The sequence below is a fragment of the Scyliorhinus canicula genome, chromosome 9, assembly GCF_902713615.1.
Source record: "Scyliorhinus canicula chromosome 9, sScyCan1.1, whole genome shotgun sequence".
Taxonomy (NCBI): Eukaryota; Metazoa; Chordata; class Chondrichthyes; order Carcharhiniformes; family Scyliorhinidae; genus Scyliorhinus; species Scyliorhinus canicula.
The window spans coordinates 116,359,160-116,377,155 of NC_052154.1; the positions used below are offsets into that span (position 1 = coordinate 116,359,160).

General features: G+C 41.8%; 1 protein-coding gene across 1 annotated transcript in view; it reads right to left on the reverse strand.

Annotated features, from left to right (window-relative positions):
- The window catches only part of LOC119971629 (activating molecule in BECN1-regulated autophagy protein 1-like), a 520,908-nt gene that overhangs the window by 31,151 nt on the left and 471,761 nt on the right, over window positions 1-17,996 (reverse strand). The window contains 1 exon segment of the mRNA XM_038807450.1: window positions 8,644-8,817. Coding sequence (XP_038663378.1) covers window positions 8,644-8,817 — 174 coding nt within the window.

Below are 17,996 nucleotides of genomic sequence, written 5' to 3' on the forward strand. Positions count from 1 at the left end.
CACACGAACAATACAGTGGGAGCACCTTCATCAAATAGACTGCAGCAGTTCAAGATGATGGGTCTCGAGGGGAATTTGGGATGGATAATAAATGCAGGCTTTGGCAGCGCCACCTACATTCAGGAGAAACCTACTTACCCAAAGAGTGGCATGAATTTGGTACCAGAGAAAATAGTTGAGTTGAATTATATAATGCATTTAAGGGAAGCTGGATAAACATGAGGAGACAAAGGGAACAGTCTGTTTTGTGCCGCGCATCCTACTATAACCAGCCCTCCTAGATCATGACAAGTTCACACAACTGTGGATGGAGATTTAGTAGTGGCCTTCAAAAGGGAACTGCATAAATATTTGAAGGAGAAATCATTGTGCTTCCCTAGCTTCTGCTTAAATGCATGAGGGAGAATACAATAAAAAGACACGATGAAAAGAGTTAGTTGGGCCGCACGGTAACACAGTGATTAGCTCTGTTGCCTCACAGCGCCAGGGCCAAGGTTCAATTCCCGGTTTGGGTCACTGTGCAGAGTCTGCATGTTCTCCGTGCCTCCATGGGTTTCCTCCAGGTTCTGCCGGTTTCCTCCCACAAGTCCCGAAATACGTGCTGTTCTGTGATTTGGACATTCTGAATTCTCCCTCAGTTTACTCAAACAGGCACCGTCGTGTGGAGACTAGGTGATTTTCACAGTAACTTCATTACAGTGTTAATGTAAGGCTACTTGTGACAATAATAAAGATTATAAGGATTATTATAAAGACATGGGGCAGCACGGTAGCACAGTGAGTAGCACGGTTGCTTCACAGCTCCATGGTCCCAGGTTCAATTCCCACCTTGGGTCACTGTCTGTGTGGAGTCTGCACGTTCTCCCTGTGTCTGTGTGGATTTCCTCCGGGTGGGCCGGTTTCCTCCCGCAAGACGTGCTGTTAGGTAATTTGGACATTCTGAATTCTCCCTCTGTGTACCCAAACAGGTGCCGCAATGTGGCGACTAGGGGCTTTTCACAGTAACTTCACTGCAGTGTTAATATAAGCCTACTTGTGACAATAAAGATTATTATAGGCGAGAGGAGGTTCACGGAGAGCGTTAATCAGCTGGACTGAACAGCCTGTTTTTAGTCATGCAAATATATGTAATTTTAGGACTGACAGTGAGATTTTACCGTGTGACAACAAAGAGGTGGGTGGTGGAGACGGTATTGAACGTGAAGCAGTATCTGGAACACGAGTAGAAATTTGTGACTGTGGAAGTGCTGTCCTTGGAGCAAAGGGGAAAGGATACTTTTGCAAAAATGGAGTATGGGGAATGAACATTGATGGCATACTGTAGAAAGGTATCAGGAGGCTGGAAAGAAGCACTTGCAGACTGAAGATTGTGGGGGTGGGTTTGGTCACATTTTGAGTGAACTTGTCAATACATGTGGGCTTATTGTGGCCATGTAGTGAAAGAAAAGGAGTCTGAATACACTGTTTAGAGGCTGGAAATACAGAAAAACTGAGACCATGTGCTGGAATTTCATTACTTAGCTGAGGAACTCGAGTCAGGAATTTTCTGATTTGGCATACCTGCCTTGGTTTAAAGGACTAATTTGGTTGGATCCAATTTTCGTTCCGAGGCAGACAGAGGTTGGATAGAGTTGGGCCTGCTAGCCCCGGAAGATCAAGGGGGCCATTGGGGTGGGCAAGTGCTTAGGTGCACTGGTTAGAAGACCCACCACAGTTCTCTGGGATCACCACAGTTATTTCAGAAGTTTGTAGGGCCTCTAGCCTTCACCATTGCTCCTCCGTGCAAACTCATAACCACCCATGCCCTCTCACTCCCCATGCCACTTCCAAGCCAATTTAAGCCCTCCAATAATCCCCATACTACTTCCATGTTCCTTTTAAAAAAATTTAGAGTACCCAATTAATTTTTTTCAATTAAGGGGCAATTTAGCATGGCCAATCCACCTACCCTGCACATCTTTGGGTTCCGAGGGCAAAATCCACGCAAACACGGGGAGAACGTGCAAACTCCACAAGGACAGTGACCCAGAGCTGGAATCGAACCTGGCACCTTGGCGCCGTGAGGCAGCAGTGCTAACCACTGTGCCACCGTGCTGCCCCTATTTCTATGTTCTATGCAATTCTGTGCTACCAGCTCTCCTAGAGAATGCAAAGCTCTCACAGCTGCGGATAGAGATTTAATAGAAGCCTTCAAAAGGGAATTGAATAAATGTTTAAGGAAAAAACATAAGTGTTTGTCTAGCTTCTGCTTAAACCCACGACAATCCTGGCCCCCACTCACCGCCATGCCCCCTCACACTCCCACATGCCACTTCCATAGCTACTCACCCAGTATTCACCATGGGCAGATCTCAGCAACCATGTGGAGATGAAAAACAGCTTCCAATAATCTATTACAACTCCCACACACGCACCGTTGATAGTGAAAAAAGTTCCCAATCATGAAATCGTTCAAAGCTTTTAATTCTTAAGTAGTTAATTACTTACAGAAAAACAAACAAAGCGAGGTGGAGCGATGGACTGTGGCTGGCCGAGCCTATGTGGACAGATTTTGACTGGCCTAGGAGGTGTGAATGGTGGGGGGGGGGGGAATGGGGAGCATGCAGAGAGGAGCTGTTTTGAGAGGAAGTGGTTGAGGGGTTTCTGGGATGGGGCAGTAGTTAGTTGACGGCAACTAGGATGCCAAGATTCTTGCCAAGGTGTTGGCGCTTAGTCCGGAGGAGTGCCTTATTCAGGTGGTTTAGAGGGTCAGAGAGGGTTTTTAAAGGGTAGGCACTTGTCCTCGAATATGCGGCGCTTGTTAAATGTGATGCTCTCTCCATCAGAAGGGGTGGGGGTGCAAGAGGTGGTGGTGGCACTGAGTGCGGAGAAAGTGTTTGATCGGGTAGAGTGGAATTATTTGTTTGCGGTGTTGGAACAATTTGGGATTGGGCCTAAGTTTGTGGCGTGGGTTAAATTATTATTTAAGGTGCCAACGGCAAACGTTCGTATGAATGAGGTGAACTAGGGATATTTTCAGCTGCATAGAGGTACAAGACAGGGGTGTCCCACACCCCCCCTTTTGTTTGTGCTGGCGATAGAGTCCATGGCCATTGTGCTGAGGAGCTCGGATAAGTGGAGGGGAATAATGGGGAGGGGGCAGGAGAGGGTGTCCCAATGTGACCACGACTTTTTGTTGTATATTTTCAACCCGGTACCCATGGTGGGGCAAATAGTGGGACTCCTCAAGGGAATTGGGGCTTTTGCGGTGTACAAATTGAATTTGGAGAAGAGCGAGTGCTTTTGGTCTCCCCATTGGGGAAGAGAATAGGTTTGGGAGGATTGCCATTTTGTGTGGCGACTACTCATTTCAAGTACCTGGGGGTGCAGGTGGCTCAAGACTGGGCCTGACTCCATAAATTGAATTTTATGACCCTGGTGGGCAGGATCAAAGCGGATCTATTACGGTGGGACAGCCTCTTCCTGTCCCAGGCCAGGTACAGTTAGTAAAGATGAATGTTTTGCTATGCTTTTTATTTATTCCAGTGTTTACTGGTCTTCATGCCGAAAACATTTTTATGGGTGGAACGGTTGATCCTGTCATTTGTCTGGGCAGGTAAGGTAGCGAGAATTCGGAAAACGGTGCTTCAGAGTGTGCGACAGTTGGGGGGGATTTGACTCTGTCGAATCTGATGTATTACAATTGAGCGGTGAATGCTGACAAGTTGCAGGGTTGGGGTAGGGAGCTGGAGGCAATGTGGGTGAGGATGGAGGTAGGCTCTTGTAGGCGGTCTGGGTTGCGGGCGCTGACAACTGTGCCACTTACGTTTGCCCCAGGGAAATATTCAGGTAGTCTGGTGGTGGAGACAATTTCGGCAACATTTTAGGGGCGGGGTAAAGTTGATGCCGATCCAAGAGAATCATTTGTTTGAACTGGCAGGATTGGATGCTAGGTTTCAGGGTTGGGAGGAGCGGGGATGGTTGAAATGAAGGGCTTATTTATGGAAGAGGGATTTGTGAGCTTGGAGGAGTTGGCAGAGAAGTTTGGGATTCCACGGATGGAGGCCTTTCGGTATATACAGGTGTAGGATTTTGCAAGGAATGTTTCCCCGGCATTTCTTGTGACATCAACCTCCTATTTGTTGGAGGGTGTGTTGCCTGTGAGGGGGTGGATGGAGGGATCATTTTAGCGATCTGTGGGAGGATTCTGGAGGAAGATAAGGTATTGTTGGAGGGGATTAAGGCCAAGTGGGAGGAGGAGCTGGGGGAGGAGTTGTGATGGGAGGTGTTGCAGAGGATGAACACCTCAACCTCGTGTAAAAGAAGAGGATTAATACAATTAAAGTTGGTGCACAGGCGCGCACTACATGATCAAAGATGAGACGGTTGTTTGAGGGGGTGGATGACACTGGCGAGTGATGTAGGAGGGACCAGCCAACCATGTACGTACGTTCTGGTCCTGTCCGAAGTTGGAGAAGCTTTGGGGGTTCTTCCTTCAGCACAATGTTGGCAATCTTGCACTCAAACCTGGAGCCTAGTCCCCTGTGGGCCATATTTGGGTGTCGGACCTGCCAGAGCTGCAGATGGGGGCGGATGTTTTCACCTTTGCTTCGATATACTCACATGCGGGTCCAATTGGTGTGGAATTCAGCTTTTCTGCCCTGTGCCCCAGTGTGGCTGGGTAACCCAATGAGTGTTTCTGTATCTTAAGGTTAAAGTTCACCTATAGGGCTTCCACAAAATTCTGTTTATTCTTCACTTTAAAGAGATGGTCACCATCAGCTGCTGAAGGGGGAAGGGGTTGGGGAAAAGGAGTTTGAGAGGGGGCAGGGGGATTATTTTCTGAGTCATATATGTATGTTGGTAGTGTGGGGGGGGGTCTTCTGTTATCATTTCTACTTTCTGTTAAAATGTTAAAAACTGAAAGAAATATAAAAATTTTTTTAAAATTCAGACCACATATCAAAGGCAGCTAATCTTGAAATAAACTCTTCAAACTGATAATCAAACTACTGTAAACTCATAACCCCCAAGATACTTACAGCTTTTGAAACTGAATCAAGCATTCATAATGACACAATGATAAACTTTGGAAAATGTCAACAAAGAACTCCATTGAAACTGCACAAACGGGTGGTATTTTTTCCCTAACCTACAGGAGATAGCCTGTCTCTAAAAGTAGTCTAGCAGAGGGATTTTGCAAACTTTCTCTGACAGCTTCAGCTTGTTTTTTCAAGTTTGAAGAGCACTCAAAATGTTCAAATGACCCTGCGGAGCTCGCCTTTCCTGCCGACGTTCAGGCCACTTTAATCTACTGGCAACAATTAGCTCTTTTGAAAATAGGGACAGGACCTCCGCATCCAGCTCCAGCCCGCTATTGATAGGGATCTCCTGAATTGGTCCGATCCTGTGAAAATCCAGCCACATGCATTCTCATCTCCCACAGCAAGACGTTCCCAAACTGAAGAGCAAGAGTCAAGAACCAACCATCTGTCAGAACACAATGTTGATTAAAGAGCTTAGTGTTAGGTTATCCGTGTGAACTTGATTTTCCTAACCCCAACCAGACCCAGAGAAACAGCTGTTTCCACCTGTGATCGGGCATTGCTTCCAAGTTCTTATATGTGTTCACTGTATTTTTGCCTTTGGAGGCAAAAGAGAATGATTTTGAGAAAAATACATCTCACTTTTAAAATCTTAAGAAAAGAAAACTGCACATATACATATTTCTATATAAAATGTGGAGCAAACTGGAATTACTCGTTAACAAAGTGAGATGCGTGGCTAAGAGTAAACTAATATCTAAGCACAGAAAATATGGCTGAAATCAATAACATGAAGCATGATTGAGGCAAAAAGTATAACAATGACAGAAATGTGTCGCATACACAGGAAGATAACATTGAGGGAACTATATATAAGATATATTACATTTTAAAACAATATAAAAAAACAAATTGCAGATGTCTATGGGCCAAAAAGGGACGCATTGAAGGAAATCAGACTGATGTGGTGTTTTACAACTCACATGAAATTACTCGTGAAGGTTTTTGCAACCTTTAATAAATTGGGTTAATAACTCATGCTGTTTTGTGCAGCAGCTGTGCAAAATGATTAACTGCAGTTATAATCTCATAAAAAAGGACAAAAGAGTTACATGTGAATCATCCAAATATATTTATATAACGATCCTCCTCACAGTTCTTTTCATCCAATAAATAGTGCATCTAATGCTTGTTCTAACAATCCAGTTTCAGAAAAAAAATTAGATGCACTTGGTACAAAGGAAAAATCAGAGGGGCCACTGTCACCAGTTATTCTGAAAACCTTTGAGTGCGCAATTCAAGGGTGGTTTAAATACAGACCCGGCAGCAAGCTGTTTGCCCATTCAGTTCTGTTTGGTATATTCCTCGAAAATAACATGGAGGATGGGGAGGGGGTGGGGAGGCACGGTGGGTTGGGAGAAAGAAAGTTGGGCCACCTAAATTTAAACACTTTTTAAGGCTAGGCAGTGTGCTCATATGTATTGGTAAACATTGGCCTGAAACACATCAAATCGGTCTTAAGTGCTTTGAGCTTTGTTAGGTGGTTAACTGGAGGGCTTGGAGGTGGCCAAGGAGTTGCAGAGTCAGGCTATGCAGTGATTTGTAAACGAGGGTGATAATTTGTTATTAATGTGCTGAGGGTGCCAAAGCTAGTGAAGTACGTTTCTTTGAGAGAGCTGTTTGCTGGTTACTGCATTTTTAATGTGTCTAATCTTGAGAGTTTATGCTTCAGATCTGCTGGAAAACAGGCTATAAAAGATGTTCATGAGTCATTGAAAACTTTTTTTTTTTAATTGAAAGGAGCATAGAAGATGGAGATGTAAGGAAAATAAAAGTTTTTTAAAGTTACTTTCAAAGTTAAAGGGATAGAGAACCTGGGCTTCATCTAGAATTCTGCCACTTGCATTCCTGTATCAAGCCTCACACATCACTCATCCGTGTTCTCGTCAACCTTCACTTACTTTGGCCTCCTTAGCACATTGATACCAAATTATCAACCTGGTTTACAAATCACTGCATAGCCTCACTCTGCATCTCCTCCAGGCTAACATCTGCTTGCACCTTGTTAAACTATGCCGTACACATGTACCCTGCTGCAAACGGGCAAACAGCATGAAGCCAAGCCTATTCTTTTAAGGGAAAAATTCACATTGCCTTTCTGGTTTCATGAGTGGTTCGTTTTTACAGGCTAATGTTGAACTCATGAAGCAATTTGTTACATGAGAGTAGCTCTATTACTGAATATTAAAAGTTGATTTGAAAACTGAAGTAACCAGTCTGTCCATGGAAATTAGAATATCCCGGAGCTGCTGCCTGCAATAACAATACCATATTCTCCAATTATTGCAGATTAATGTAGCACTTTTTCCCTATTTTCAACCTTCTTTTCCTCAAGCCACTGACTAATGCTGGGGTATCACTGTGCCAGGAGGCTCAGGTACCTCACCCGAGAAGTTCTTCTTGTGCGAGCGCTGACAAGGAGCACTGATAGTTAGCTAGATACATGAGAGGCGCCACACTCGAGCTTCGTACTGTCCTCACCCAACATTCATTTATTGCAGCCTTTTAATCAGAAGTCAATGTTTACTGAGCAGGTATACAAACCTTGGTTGATTTTACCATGCATCAGGTCTGGGCTTTTGTTCAATATGACCACAAAATTATAAGATCTTGTGAAAATTGAAACTTTAACAACTTTGAGGTGTCTATCTGATAGAAGCAAACTGTGAACAGCAAGTTAAAGTGTAAATCATAAAGTTTTAAGACAATTAAGTTCAAATTTCTAGGCTTTAGCATAACCACCACGATTTGTGATTTTTCCAATGGTTCACCTTTTTCTGTCACAATTTTCAATCAAATTCAGCATAATTAATATAACATTAAAAATCTTTTGAGTAATGCTTTCATATGACATTCACAACTTGTTTCTACCACGGGTACATTCAAAGTTATTATTGCTCAAGATCTCACTAAATACCTTGTACTGTCACTGTATAATTATCCACAAAGACCTCTGAAGGAACAACAATAACTCTCAAGATTTGGTCTGCTTTGGGCCCATGATTCCCAGGATAATAATTTCAGCAAACAAATGACTGACAGGAAAAATAGGGCATTAACATTTTGGATGAAAAATTGAATAAAAATTAGATTATGTTCATTGGCTAGGAACATGCCCAGTAATCGCATCAATGCTGATGGCTATTTGTCTCGGGTAGCAAAGTTCTTGGTATATATTACCCGACATTAACATTTTTAGTTTTCCTCCAATATTTTGGAAATATATTGGTTAGATTTCGAATGTATTTTTTAAAAAAACCTATAACACCATCAGAATTCACGTACTTATAAATACAACAGGAATTATTACAGAATTAGAATATGAAAATATAGCAGCACAGAAGCAATTATCTACTTTACTAGAGAAATTAAATTTTCCAAAAAAGGATTAAGGACATCCCCACAGCAAGAGTGTAGCAGATCTAACAACACAAACTCCTCCTTAAAGTGTCAGGTCAACAGACCATTCACACCACCTCCTCCTGATTCTAAGTGTGAACATCCAGAGAGTTCTCTAAATTATATGCTGATGATGCTCATTTACCAATTTGTGACCTACCGGCAGTGGCAGTGCTGGCTCCAGATGCTGTAGCGTTCATATCCGTTTGTTGTGCCGAGGAAGAGCTACCACCTGCATTCTCCAAGGGCCAATCAGAACTTGTTCCTGCCTCCGCCATTTGACTAGCTGTTGTCGTTGGTGGTGGCTCTGGCTTACTCAATGAAGACTGACTGGCTGTTGAAGGAAACACACAGTAGTAAGATGCATTAATTCAGAAAATATCATGACCAAGAATTACCCTCTACATCATGGGGAAGAGATCTCACTTGTCATTTATGAACTATTTTTTGTACTTCAGGATCGTATAATATTTGCTGCCCTCCGCTCCCACAGATGAAGAGGACTTGACATAAACATGGATGTAAAAGCGATACAATCCTACGGAGTAAAAATTCAGATGCATATAGTGAGTAGGCAAGCTGACGGTGTGTCTTGAGGGATGGGGGTTTGTAGCTGGGGAAAAATATATATTTTTTGTTTGGCTGGAATAAATAGATCCAGAAATGTATAGGCAGAAAGAATTCTCCCAAGTCACATTGGAATACAATTAATGTAAGTTTTTGGGGGTGGAGACGGTCACACGCAGTACCTTATGGACAGAGACTAAAAGCAGACTGTTAGATTTGGCAAAAACACTGCAGTTAACATTACCTGACAAAATGCAAAAAGATGAGGTAATTATGGCGGTGACTAAGCATTTAAAGTTGCCTGAGATACAGTTTAACTCATTGGGATTGGCAAAAATTCAGTTACAAATTAAACAAATGGAGCATGAGAAAGAATTAAAGCAGCTTGAATACGAGAGAGAGAGACAGGAAAAAAGAAAGAGAGGACAAGGAAAAGGAGAGAGATGAAAGATGAAAAGAAAGAATAGCCCAAGCAGAACAAAAATAAAGAGAAAGGGAGATACAGATCAGGGAAAAAGATAAAGAGAGAGAGATTGAACTTCAGAAAATGGCCATGAAACATGACAGTCAGTTAAAATTGGTAGACGTAAAGGGAAACGTACAGTTGGTTGACAGTGATGAGGTAGTGAGAAAGAGCATCATAGTTGAAGGCTTGGTGGGGATCTATTTAAATATGTCCAAGCATTGCCAAGGTTTGATGAGAAGGAGATAGAAGACTTTTTCATTTCATTTGCGAGAAAAGCTAAATCAATGAAATGGCCACAGGCGACGTGGATATTACTGATTCAAACAAAGCTGGTAGGTATGGCTAATGAAATGTCTGCATCACTACCGGAGGAGGTATCTGGGTCGTATGAGGTGGTGGAAAAATCCACTTTAGGTGCATATGAACTAGTGCCTGAAGCCTACAGACCAAGGATTAGAAATGTAAGGAAAGAATTTGGTCAAACAAACATGCAGTTTGAATGGCTCAAACAGAGTAATTTTGATAGGTGGATAAGGGCTTTGAACGTATGAAGCTCTGAGAGAAATTATGCTTTTGGAGGAGATTAAAAATTCAATTCCTGATGTAGTGGGAACTCCTGTAGAAGAGCAGAGGGTTAAAACTGCGAGGTTAGCAGCAGAAATGGCAGATGATTATGAATTAGTTCATAAATCAAAGCTTGGTTTCCAACATCAGTTTCAGCTTGTGAGGATAGAAATTGGGGTCATGAGAAATACTCAAGTGGTAGAGGCAAAGATGATCTGATGAGAGATAATAAGGAGAGTACCTCAGATTAAAAAAGAAATCCAGGAGGGTGGAAAAGAAATGAAAAGTTTCAAATGTTTTCACTGTACTAAACTAGGCCATGTAAAGTCACAGTGCTGGTGGTTGAAGAAAAGCACTGGGAAGGCTGATGTGGTAAAACAGGATAAGACAGTGGGGTTTGTTAGAGTGGTAAAGGAAAGCCCAAGTGAAATGAAGGAGGTGCAAAAAATTGTACAGCCTGATCAAGAGGTGATTGATAAGAAGGTACCAGATGTCTTTAAAGAATTTACTTGTGTGGGTAAAGTTTACTCATGTGTATCTGGAGGAGCAGGTAAAGAAGTCACAATTTTAAGAGATACGAGATCGAGTCAATGTTTAATGGTAAGAGATGAGGAGTTAAGTAGTTCGGGAAGAATGTTGCCAGAATAGGTGGTAATATGTGGAATTCAGGGTGAGAGAAGTGTTCCATTATATAAGGTAAGGTTGGAAAGTCCAGTGAAGAGTTGTGAAGTGGTAGTAGGAGTAATAGAGAAACTACCTTGTCCAGAAATACAGTTTATCTTGGATAATGATATAGCTGGATCGCAGGTGGGAGTGATGCCTACTGTGGTTGATAAGCCAGTGGAAAATCAGACAACTGAAGTGTCGAAGGACAAGTATCCTGGATTTTTCCGGATTGTGTAGTAACGTTGGTGGCAAAGTCACAGGTTAAGACAAGAGGAGAAATTAAAGAGTGAAGATGAAGTGGAAGTGCAATTATCAGAAACAATTTTTGATCAGATGGTTGAAAAAGAACAAGAACAGGTGAAGAGGCGGATATTTTTAGTTCAGGAAAATTGGCGGAGTTACAACAGAAAGAGACAGACATAAAACAGATATATCAGAAAGCATTAACGGAAGAGGAATTTGAGTGTATACCAGAGTGTTATTACCGTAAAAGTGATGACTTGATGAAAAAATGGAGACCTTTACATAGGCAGTTCATCAAGTAGTATTGCCGGTAGGGTATAAAAAGGTGTTGTGAGTTGCAAATGAGGTACCACTGGGAGGTCATTTGGGAATGAGGAAAACTCGAGCTAAAATCCAGAAACATTTTTATTGGCCTGGACTACACAAAGATGTAGCTACATTTTTTCAATCATGTCACACATGTCAAGTGATAGGGAAACCTCAAGCAGTGATAAAACCAGCGCCCTCAATACCCATTCCAGCATTTGAGGAACCTTTTACAAGGGTCCTAATTGATGAGATAGGACCGCTTCCTAAAACAAAAAGTGGAAATCAATATCTTTTGACGATAATGGATGTGTTTACTAGGTTTCTAGAGGCCATTCCAGTACGTAATACTACAGCTAAAAAGATTGTGGAGGAGTTACTTAAATACTTCACTAGATATAGACTACCCACAGAAATATAATCGGATCAAGGATCAAATTTTACCTCAAGGTTATTCAAAGAAGTTATGGATAGCTTCGGAATAAAACAATTTAAATCAACTTCATACCATCCAGAATCGCAGGGAGTGTTAGAAAGGTGGCATCAGACATTAAAGACAATGTCGAGGGCTTATTGTCATGGTTATCCAGAGGATTGGGATAAAGGAATTCCAGACGTACTGTTTGCAATTAGGGATGCACCTAATGAGTCAATCAAATTCAGTTCTTTCGAACTAATGTTTGGTCATGAGGTAGAGGACCACTTAAATTCATCAAGGAAAAATTGGTGAGTGAGGAATCGGAAATTACATTATTGGATTACGCATCAAATTTTAGGGAACGATTAAATATAGCAGGTGAATTGGCGAGACAACATTTAAAAGCTGCACAAAATGTGATGAAACAGGTAGCGGACAAGAAATCCAAAGTTCGTAGTTTTGCCACTGGAGATAGAGTTTTAGTGTTGTTACCAGTGGTCGGTGAACCTTTAAAAGCAAGGTTTTGTGGATCTTATCAGATTCAAAGGAAATTAAGTGAGGTGAATTATGTGGTAAAAAGACCCGCTAGAAAGAAGACTCACCGAGTGTGTCATGTGAATATGCATAAAAGGTACTGTGAAATGGAAGGAGAGAAAAAGGAGGAGGTTGTAATGATTCTAACTCAAAGTGACAAACCAAATCCAGGTGACTGTGAATTTGATATACCTCAAATTAAATTGGAAAATGAGGATGTTCTTAAAAATTGGGGTAAATTGTTGAGTTACCTTCCAGAGGAAAAACAGACTGACCTGAAAGTTATTGATATCACATGGGCAAGTTTGAGGAAATAAGTTGGGAAGCACTAAAATGGCTATACATGATGTAGATGTGGGAAATGCTGTTCCAATCAAACAACATCCATATAGACTTAACCTTTAAAATTAGCACAGGTTAACAAAGAGATTGAAATTATGCTTAAAAATGGCATAATTGAAGTGGGTTCCAGCCAATGGAGCTCACCCATAGTGATGGTACCTAAACCTGACGGTACCCAAAGGTTGTGTGTGGACTATAGAAAGGTTAATGCAGTTACAAGAACGGACTCTTATCCTATCCCACGTTTGGAGGATTGCATTGAGAAAGTGGGACAATTAGCTTTTATTTCCAAACTGGATTTACTCAAAGGTTACTGACTGGTACCTTTATCTGAAAGGGCGAAGGAGATTTCAGCTGTTGTGACGCCAGATGGTGTATACCAATTCAAAGTTATGCCATTCGGCATGAAAAACACACCAGCCACATTTCAACGGTTACCTAACAAAGTCATTTCAGGATTACCCAACTGTGCGGTATACCTCGACGATCTGGTAATTTTCAGCCAGACGTGGAAAGAACATTTAAAATATCTGATGGAGTTATTCGATCGACTTCAGGAGATGAGTTTGGTGGTAAACCTAGCCAAAAGTGAATTTGGAAAAGCCCAAGTCACTTTCCTTGGCCATACAATTGGACAGGGTCGAATGGTCCCACGGGATATGAAAACAAAAGTTACTGGGGAGTTTCCAATACCCACGAGACGAGGGGAATAATGCAATTTCTTGGCATGAGTGGATTTGATCGTACATTTGTGCCAAATTTTAGCATTGGCACAAATTGGTTGCTGCACTGATGGACTTGCTGAAGAAACATCAAAAATTTCAGTGGACAGCGGAGTTTCAACAAGCACTTGACTGCCTGAAAGCTGTGATAACCAATGCTCCAGTATTGGAGAATTGCAAGGGACTCTGTGATCAGTTTGACCTAACGTATCTAACTTTAAAGAGAAATGCTGAGGCGTAGAGAAATGGATGGATTGTGCAAAGACCTTCTGTCCAAAGAGACTGTCAATTGAGAAGGATTCCAGTTGGAGGAAGAAGAACAAAAATTGACTAAATTATTATACCTGTTTGCGTGTGTTGTTTTTTGAAACAAAAATGTATATTTACTGTGTGCATTTCTTAAAGGATAGTGAAAAGGTGAAAAATGAAACCATCTTGAAGTTGATGGTTTATTTTTTTCCTTGGGTGGCATGTGTGAGTACCTTTCAGAAATTGGTGTTTTTAAAAAATCGAATAACTGTAGTAGGTGTACCTTTAAGAAATGAGCGTTCATTACTGTAGTGATGTCAGAGAGTGGGTGGAGCTGGGCTGTCTGCTTTACTTTCGTTTTTGAGCAGAGTTTTTAGTTTTGTTTTCAGAGAGAAGAGCTGCAGTGAAAGCCAGCAGATGTGCATGGATCTCTACAAGTTAAAGTGTGTTCATTTGGGTGATTTCAAAGGGATAACTGCTCTCATTAGAGAATTTAAACCTGATCTCTGTGTTAATAGAGTCTTGTGTGTTCTGGATGTTGCTTGGGAATTTATTGAGGATTACTTAGTGTTGTATTCTTTGGGGGTTGTATTTCAATTGATGGTTACTAAGATGTTCACTGCATGTTTTAAAAAGGTTAACTTGAATTCATAGAATAAACATTCTTTTGCTTTAAAAAATACTTTTCGATTTCTGCTGTACCACAACTGTAGAATGGGCTATGTGCTTCCCATACCACAATCTATTAAAAGTTGGGTTGGGTAAACTCCATGATACACTTTGGGGTTTTCTAAACCGTGGCCCATAACACTAAGATCTAAAGCTGAATTTGATGGTTGTAATTACTAGATGTCCCATAGCTAGTAGACACTGTGAACCAGAACTGTACAGGGGTGACGGTTAAGTAGGGTGTGGAGGCCAAAAGTATGTCGACCAAGCGCCATTTTAGAGAAATATGAGCAAACAGTTAACATTTGAACAGGGATATGACATTCTACTACTTGAGACTGTTTCATCAGAGTTGATCAGCACTTTAACTCTACTTATCTACCTTTCTATATCCCTTAATACCCATACCTTTTAAAAAAATATACTTAGAGTACCCAATAAATTTTTTCTAATTAAGGGGCCATTGAGCGTGGCCAATCCACCTACCCTGCACATCTCGGGTTGTGGGGGAGGAACCCACGCAAACACGGGGAGAATGTGCAAACTCCATATGGACAGTGACCGAGAGCCGGGATCGAACCTGGTACCTCGGCACCGTGAGGCAGCAATGCTATCCACTGCGCCACTGCGCTGCCCGTTAATACCAATACCTAACAAAAATCTATTTATCTGTTCAACAGCTCTTTGGGGAAGAGAGTTCCAGACTTCCAATACCACTTGTGTGAAAAAATGCTTCCTGACATTACCCAAGTTTCAGCTAAAATGGGAGAAACCCTGGCTACGAATTTAGACACCATCCGATAATTGGCATGGGTATTCACAATACATATTCAACCTGTGCACTTGCTTCTGTGCCAAGCATCATGCAAATTTAATACTGCCTGCTGCCTTGCAAGACACCTATATGTAGTCAGCAAAAAAACCCTGCTCGGGGCTGGAAAACTCAAAGTTTGTTTAACGCTAGCTCTACTTAAAACCAGTCCTTTTAAATTGCTGCAGTGTGATGAATGTAGAAATTACAGAGATATTGTATTATATGTATTTGATGCAGTGAGGGTTAAAAGCCTGTGTTAGTATGTGCCTGCTGCAGTCATGTTACTGAAAGAAATCCTAGTTTGATAGACAACTAAGTTTAGGAGTCAGGTATGCAATTAAAGCATCGTATAAACTTGGACTAATGGAATGTTGTTTGGATTAAGGGGGGGTACCCTGTGGAGATAATTAGATTTCAGCTTGGTTAGATGACATGGTTACTGGAAGGAGCCAAGGTATCAGGCATTTTGCAGAAGAGCAGAGGTTTAGTTGTGTGCTCGCTGGAAATGTAAGCAGAAGTCAGGCATCTCAGTTCAGTTAAAAGATATGTCTACAGTTAAATTAGCAGTTTCTTTCCTCGCAGTTCAGATGGGTGTGAGTAGAATGTGAGCTGAAACAAGGTGAAGCAGCTTCTGAAGGAATACAGTTTCTGCATGGTTCTAACAGGATTCAGGTATTTTATTTAAAGCAGTGTTGAAGGATCTCTTTGTCTCAAAGTAGAGTATCCAGAGAGCTCTGTAAAGCAGGTATTCCCAAGTGCAAACTGTATTTAACAGTGGATTGAGAGCAGGGATGTTTCTTTGTTGTTTGAATAGCAGTTAAGGGTTTCTGTATTGATTAACATTGTTTAAGGGGTAATTGCAAGCGATTTTCTGGTGTGAAGTTAAAGATATTTTAATACAGTGTTGGTAATAAGGTTTGCTTTAACATACCATATCTCCATTTCTTTGTGAAATCACTCCTGGAGCGAGATATCCTTTCCTCACAGTCTTGCAAAATTATAATAAAATAATGGGGTTTCTGTCAGTAACCCAGCCACTGTTGCGGTCTGGCCCGTGATCGTAATAGTAGTCCCTGTGGTGTTAGAATACCAGGGGCTTGAACTCCACTAGTTACAATTTATATCAATGGCTGGCTGATAATACTAAATCAGGTGGGAAAGTAAGCTGTTGAGGGGATATAACAAAGCTGCAAAAGAACATCGACCCGTTAAGAAATTGTGCGAGATGGTGACAAATTAAGCATAATGTAGAAATTGTGAAATTATCCACTGTGGTCAGAAGAAAGAAAAAGCAACGTCTTTTCTCGTGAAAAGATGAGGGACGAGTAAATGTTTGTGCTTAGAGGGTCTGGGTTCTTGCACGTGAATCACAGAACGTTAACATGCAGCTACAGCAAACAATTCTGAAGGCAAATGGTATTGGCCTTTATTGCAATAGCATTGGGAGTAGAAAGTAAGGAGGTCTTACTTAGGGCCTTGGTGATGACATCCATACAGCTTTGGTCTCTTTACCCAAGCAAGGTTATCCTGGCCTTAAATTTATTCCTGGGATGAGGGGTTATCACATGAGGAAAGATTAAATAAATTTGGTTGATGGTCTCTAGAATTTAGAAAACTCAGGTGATCGCACTGCAATCTATGCATTTCTTAAGCGGACTTAACAGAGTAAATGTTGACAGGGTGCTTTCTCTATCGGAGAGTCTAGCAATAGGGGTCATATACTTCGGATAAAGGGGGCAGCCTTTAGGGCTGAGATGCAGTTGTGAATCTTTGCAATTCTCTATCTTCGATGGTTGAGAATATTCAAGAATAGAGGACATGGGGAAAGAGCAGGAAGTTGATGTAGGAGTTCTGCCAACTCTTACTGAATGGGGGAGAAAACCCAAGGGGATATAGACCCACTCCTGCTTAGTACTCTAGACTGATGTTTAAAAGAGACTTGCTTGAGATGGCGCCTTTCAAATCTCAAGATGTCCCAAAGTAGTTACTTTTAAAAAATAAATTTAGAGTACCCAATTATTTCTTTCCGATTTAGGGGCACATTTAAGCCATGGCCAATCCACCGACTCTGTACATCATTGGTCGTCGTTGGAGTGAGACCACGCAGACACAGGGAGAATGTGAAAATTCCACACGGCCAGTGACCTGGGGCCGGGATCCAACCCGGGTTTCGGCACTGTGAGGCAGCAGTGCTAACCACTTCACCGTGCCCCCACCCCCCCCCCCCCCCCCCCCCCCCCCCCCCCCCCCCACCCCCCCCCCCCCTGCCCCCCCCCCCCCCCCCCCCCCCCCCCCCCCCCCCCCCCCCCCGGGAAGTATTTTACAGCTAATAACACACTTCTAAAGAGTAATGGAGGAAACAGGCAGTATATTTGCACAAGGTTCCACAAGCAGTGTGATAATAAATAGTCAATGTTTTGTCTTAAGAGTTATTGGTTGAGGTATAAATGTTGCCTATGAAACAAGTTGTGTCATGGAATTTTTAAAAGGCAGTTTAAATACTTAACACTTGTTTAAAATCTGTAAATTACAGAAAGAACATAAACAGCAGTGTGTTTGAAGAACAAGACAGAGGGAACAGTAACATAGCAGCGGGAGTTTAAAGAGCACAGACAGTGTATGTGTAAATGTGTTCAAGAAAGGAGGGAGTCAGAAAGCAGGAAACTATAGATCAGTTAGCCTAACATCTGTCAAAGGGAAAATACTTGAATACATCATTAAGGAGGTTACAGCAGGACATTTAGAAAATCAGAATACAATCAAACAGAGTCAAAATGGTTTTTTGAAAGGGAAATTATGTTTGACTAATTTATTAGAGTTCTTTGAAGATGTAACAGGGTGGGCAATGGGGAACCAGTAGATGTGGTGCACTTGGGATTCCAAAGGAATTCAATAAGATGCTACATAGCAGAATATTATATAAGATAAGAGATTTCATGGTGTTGGGGGTAAC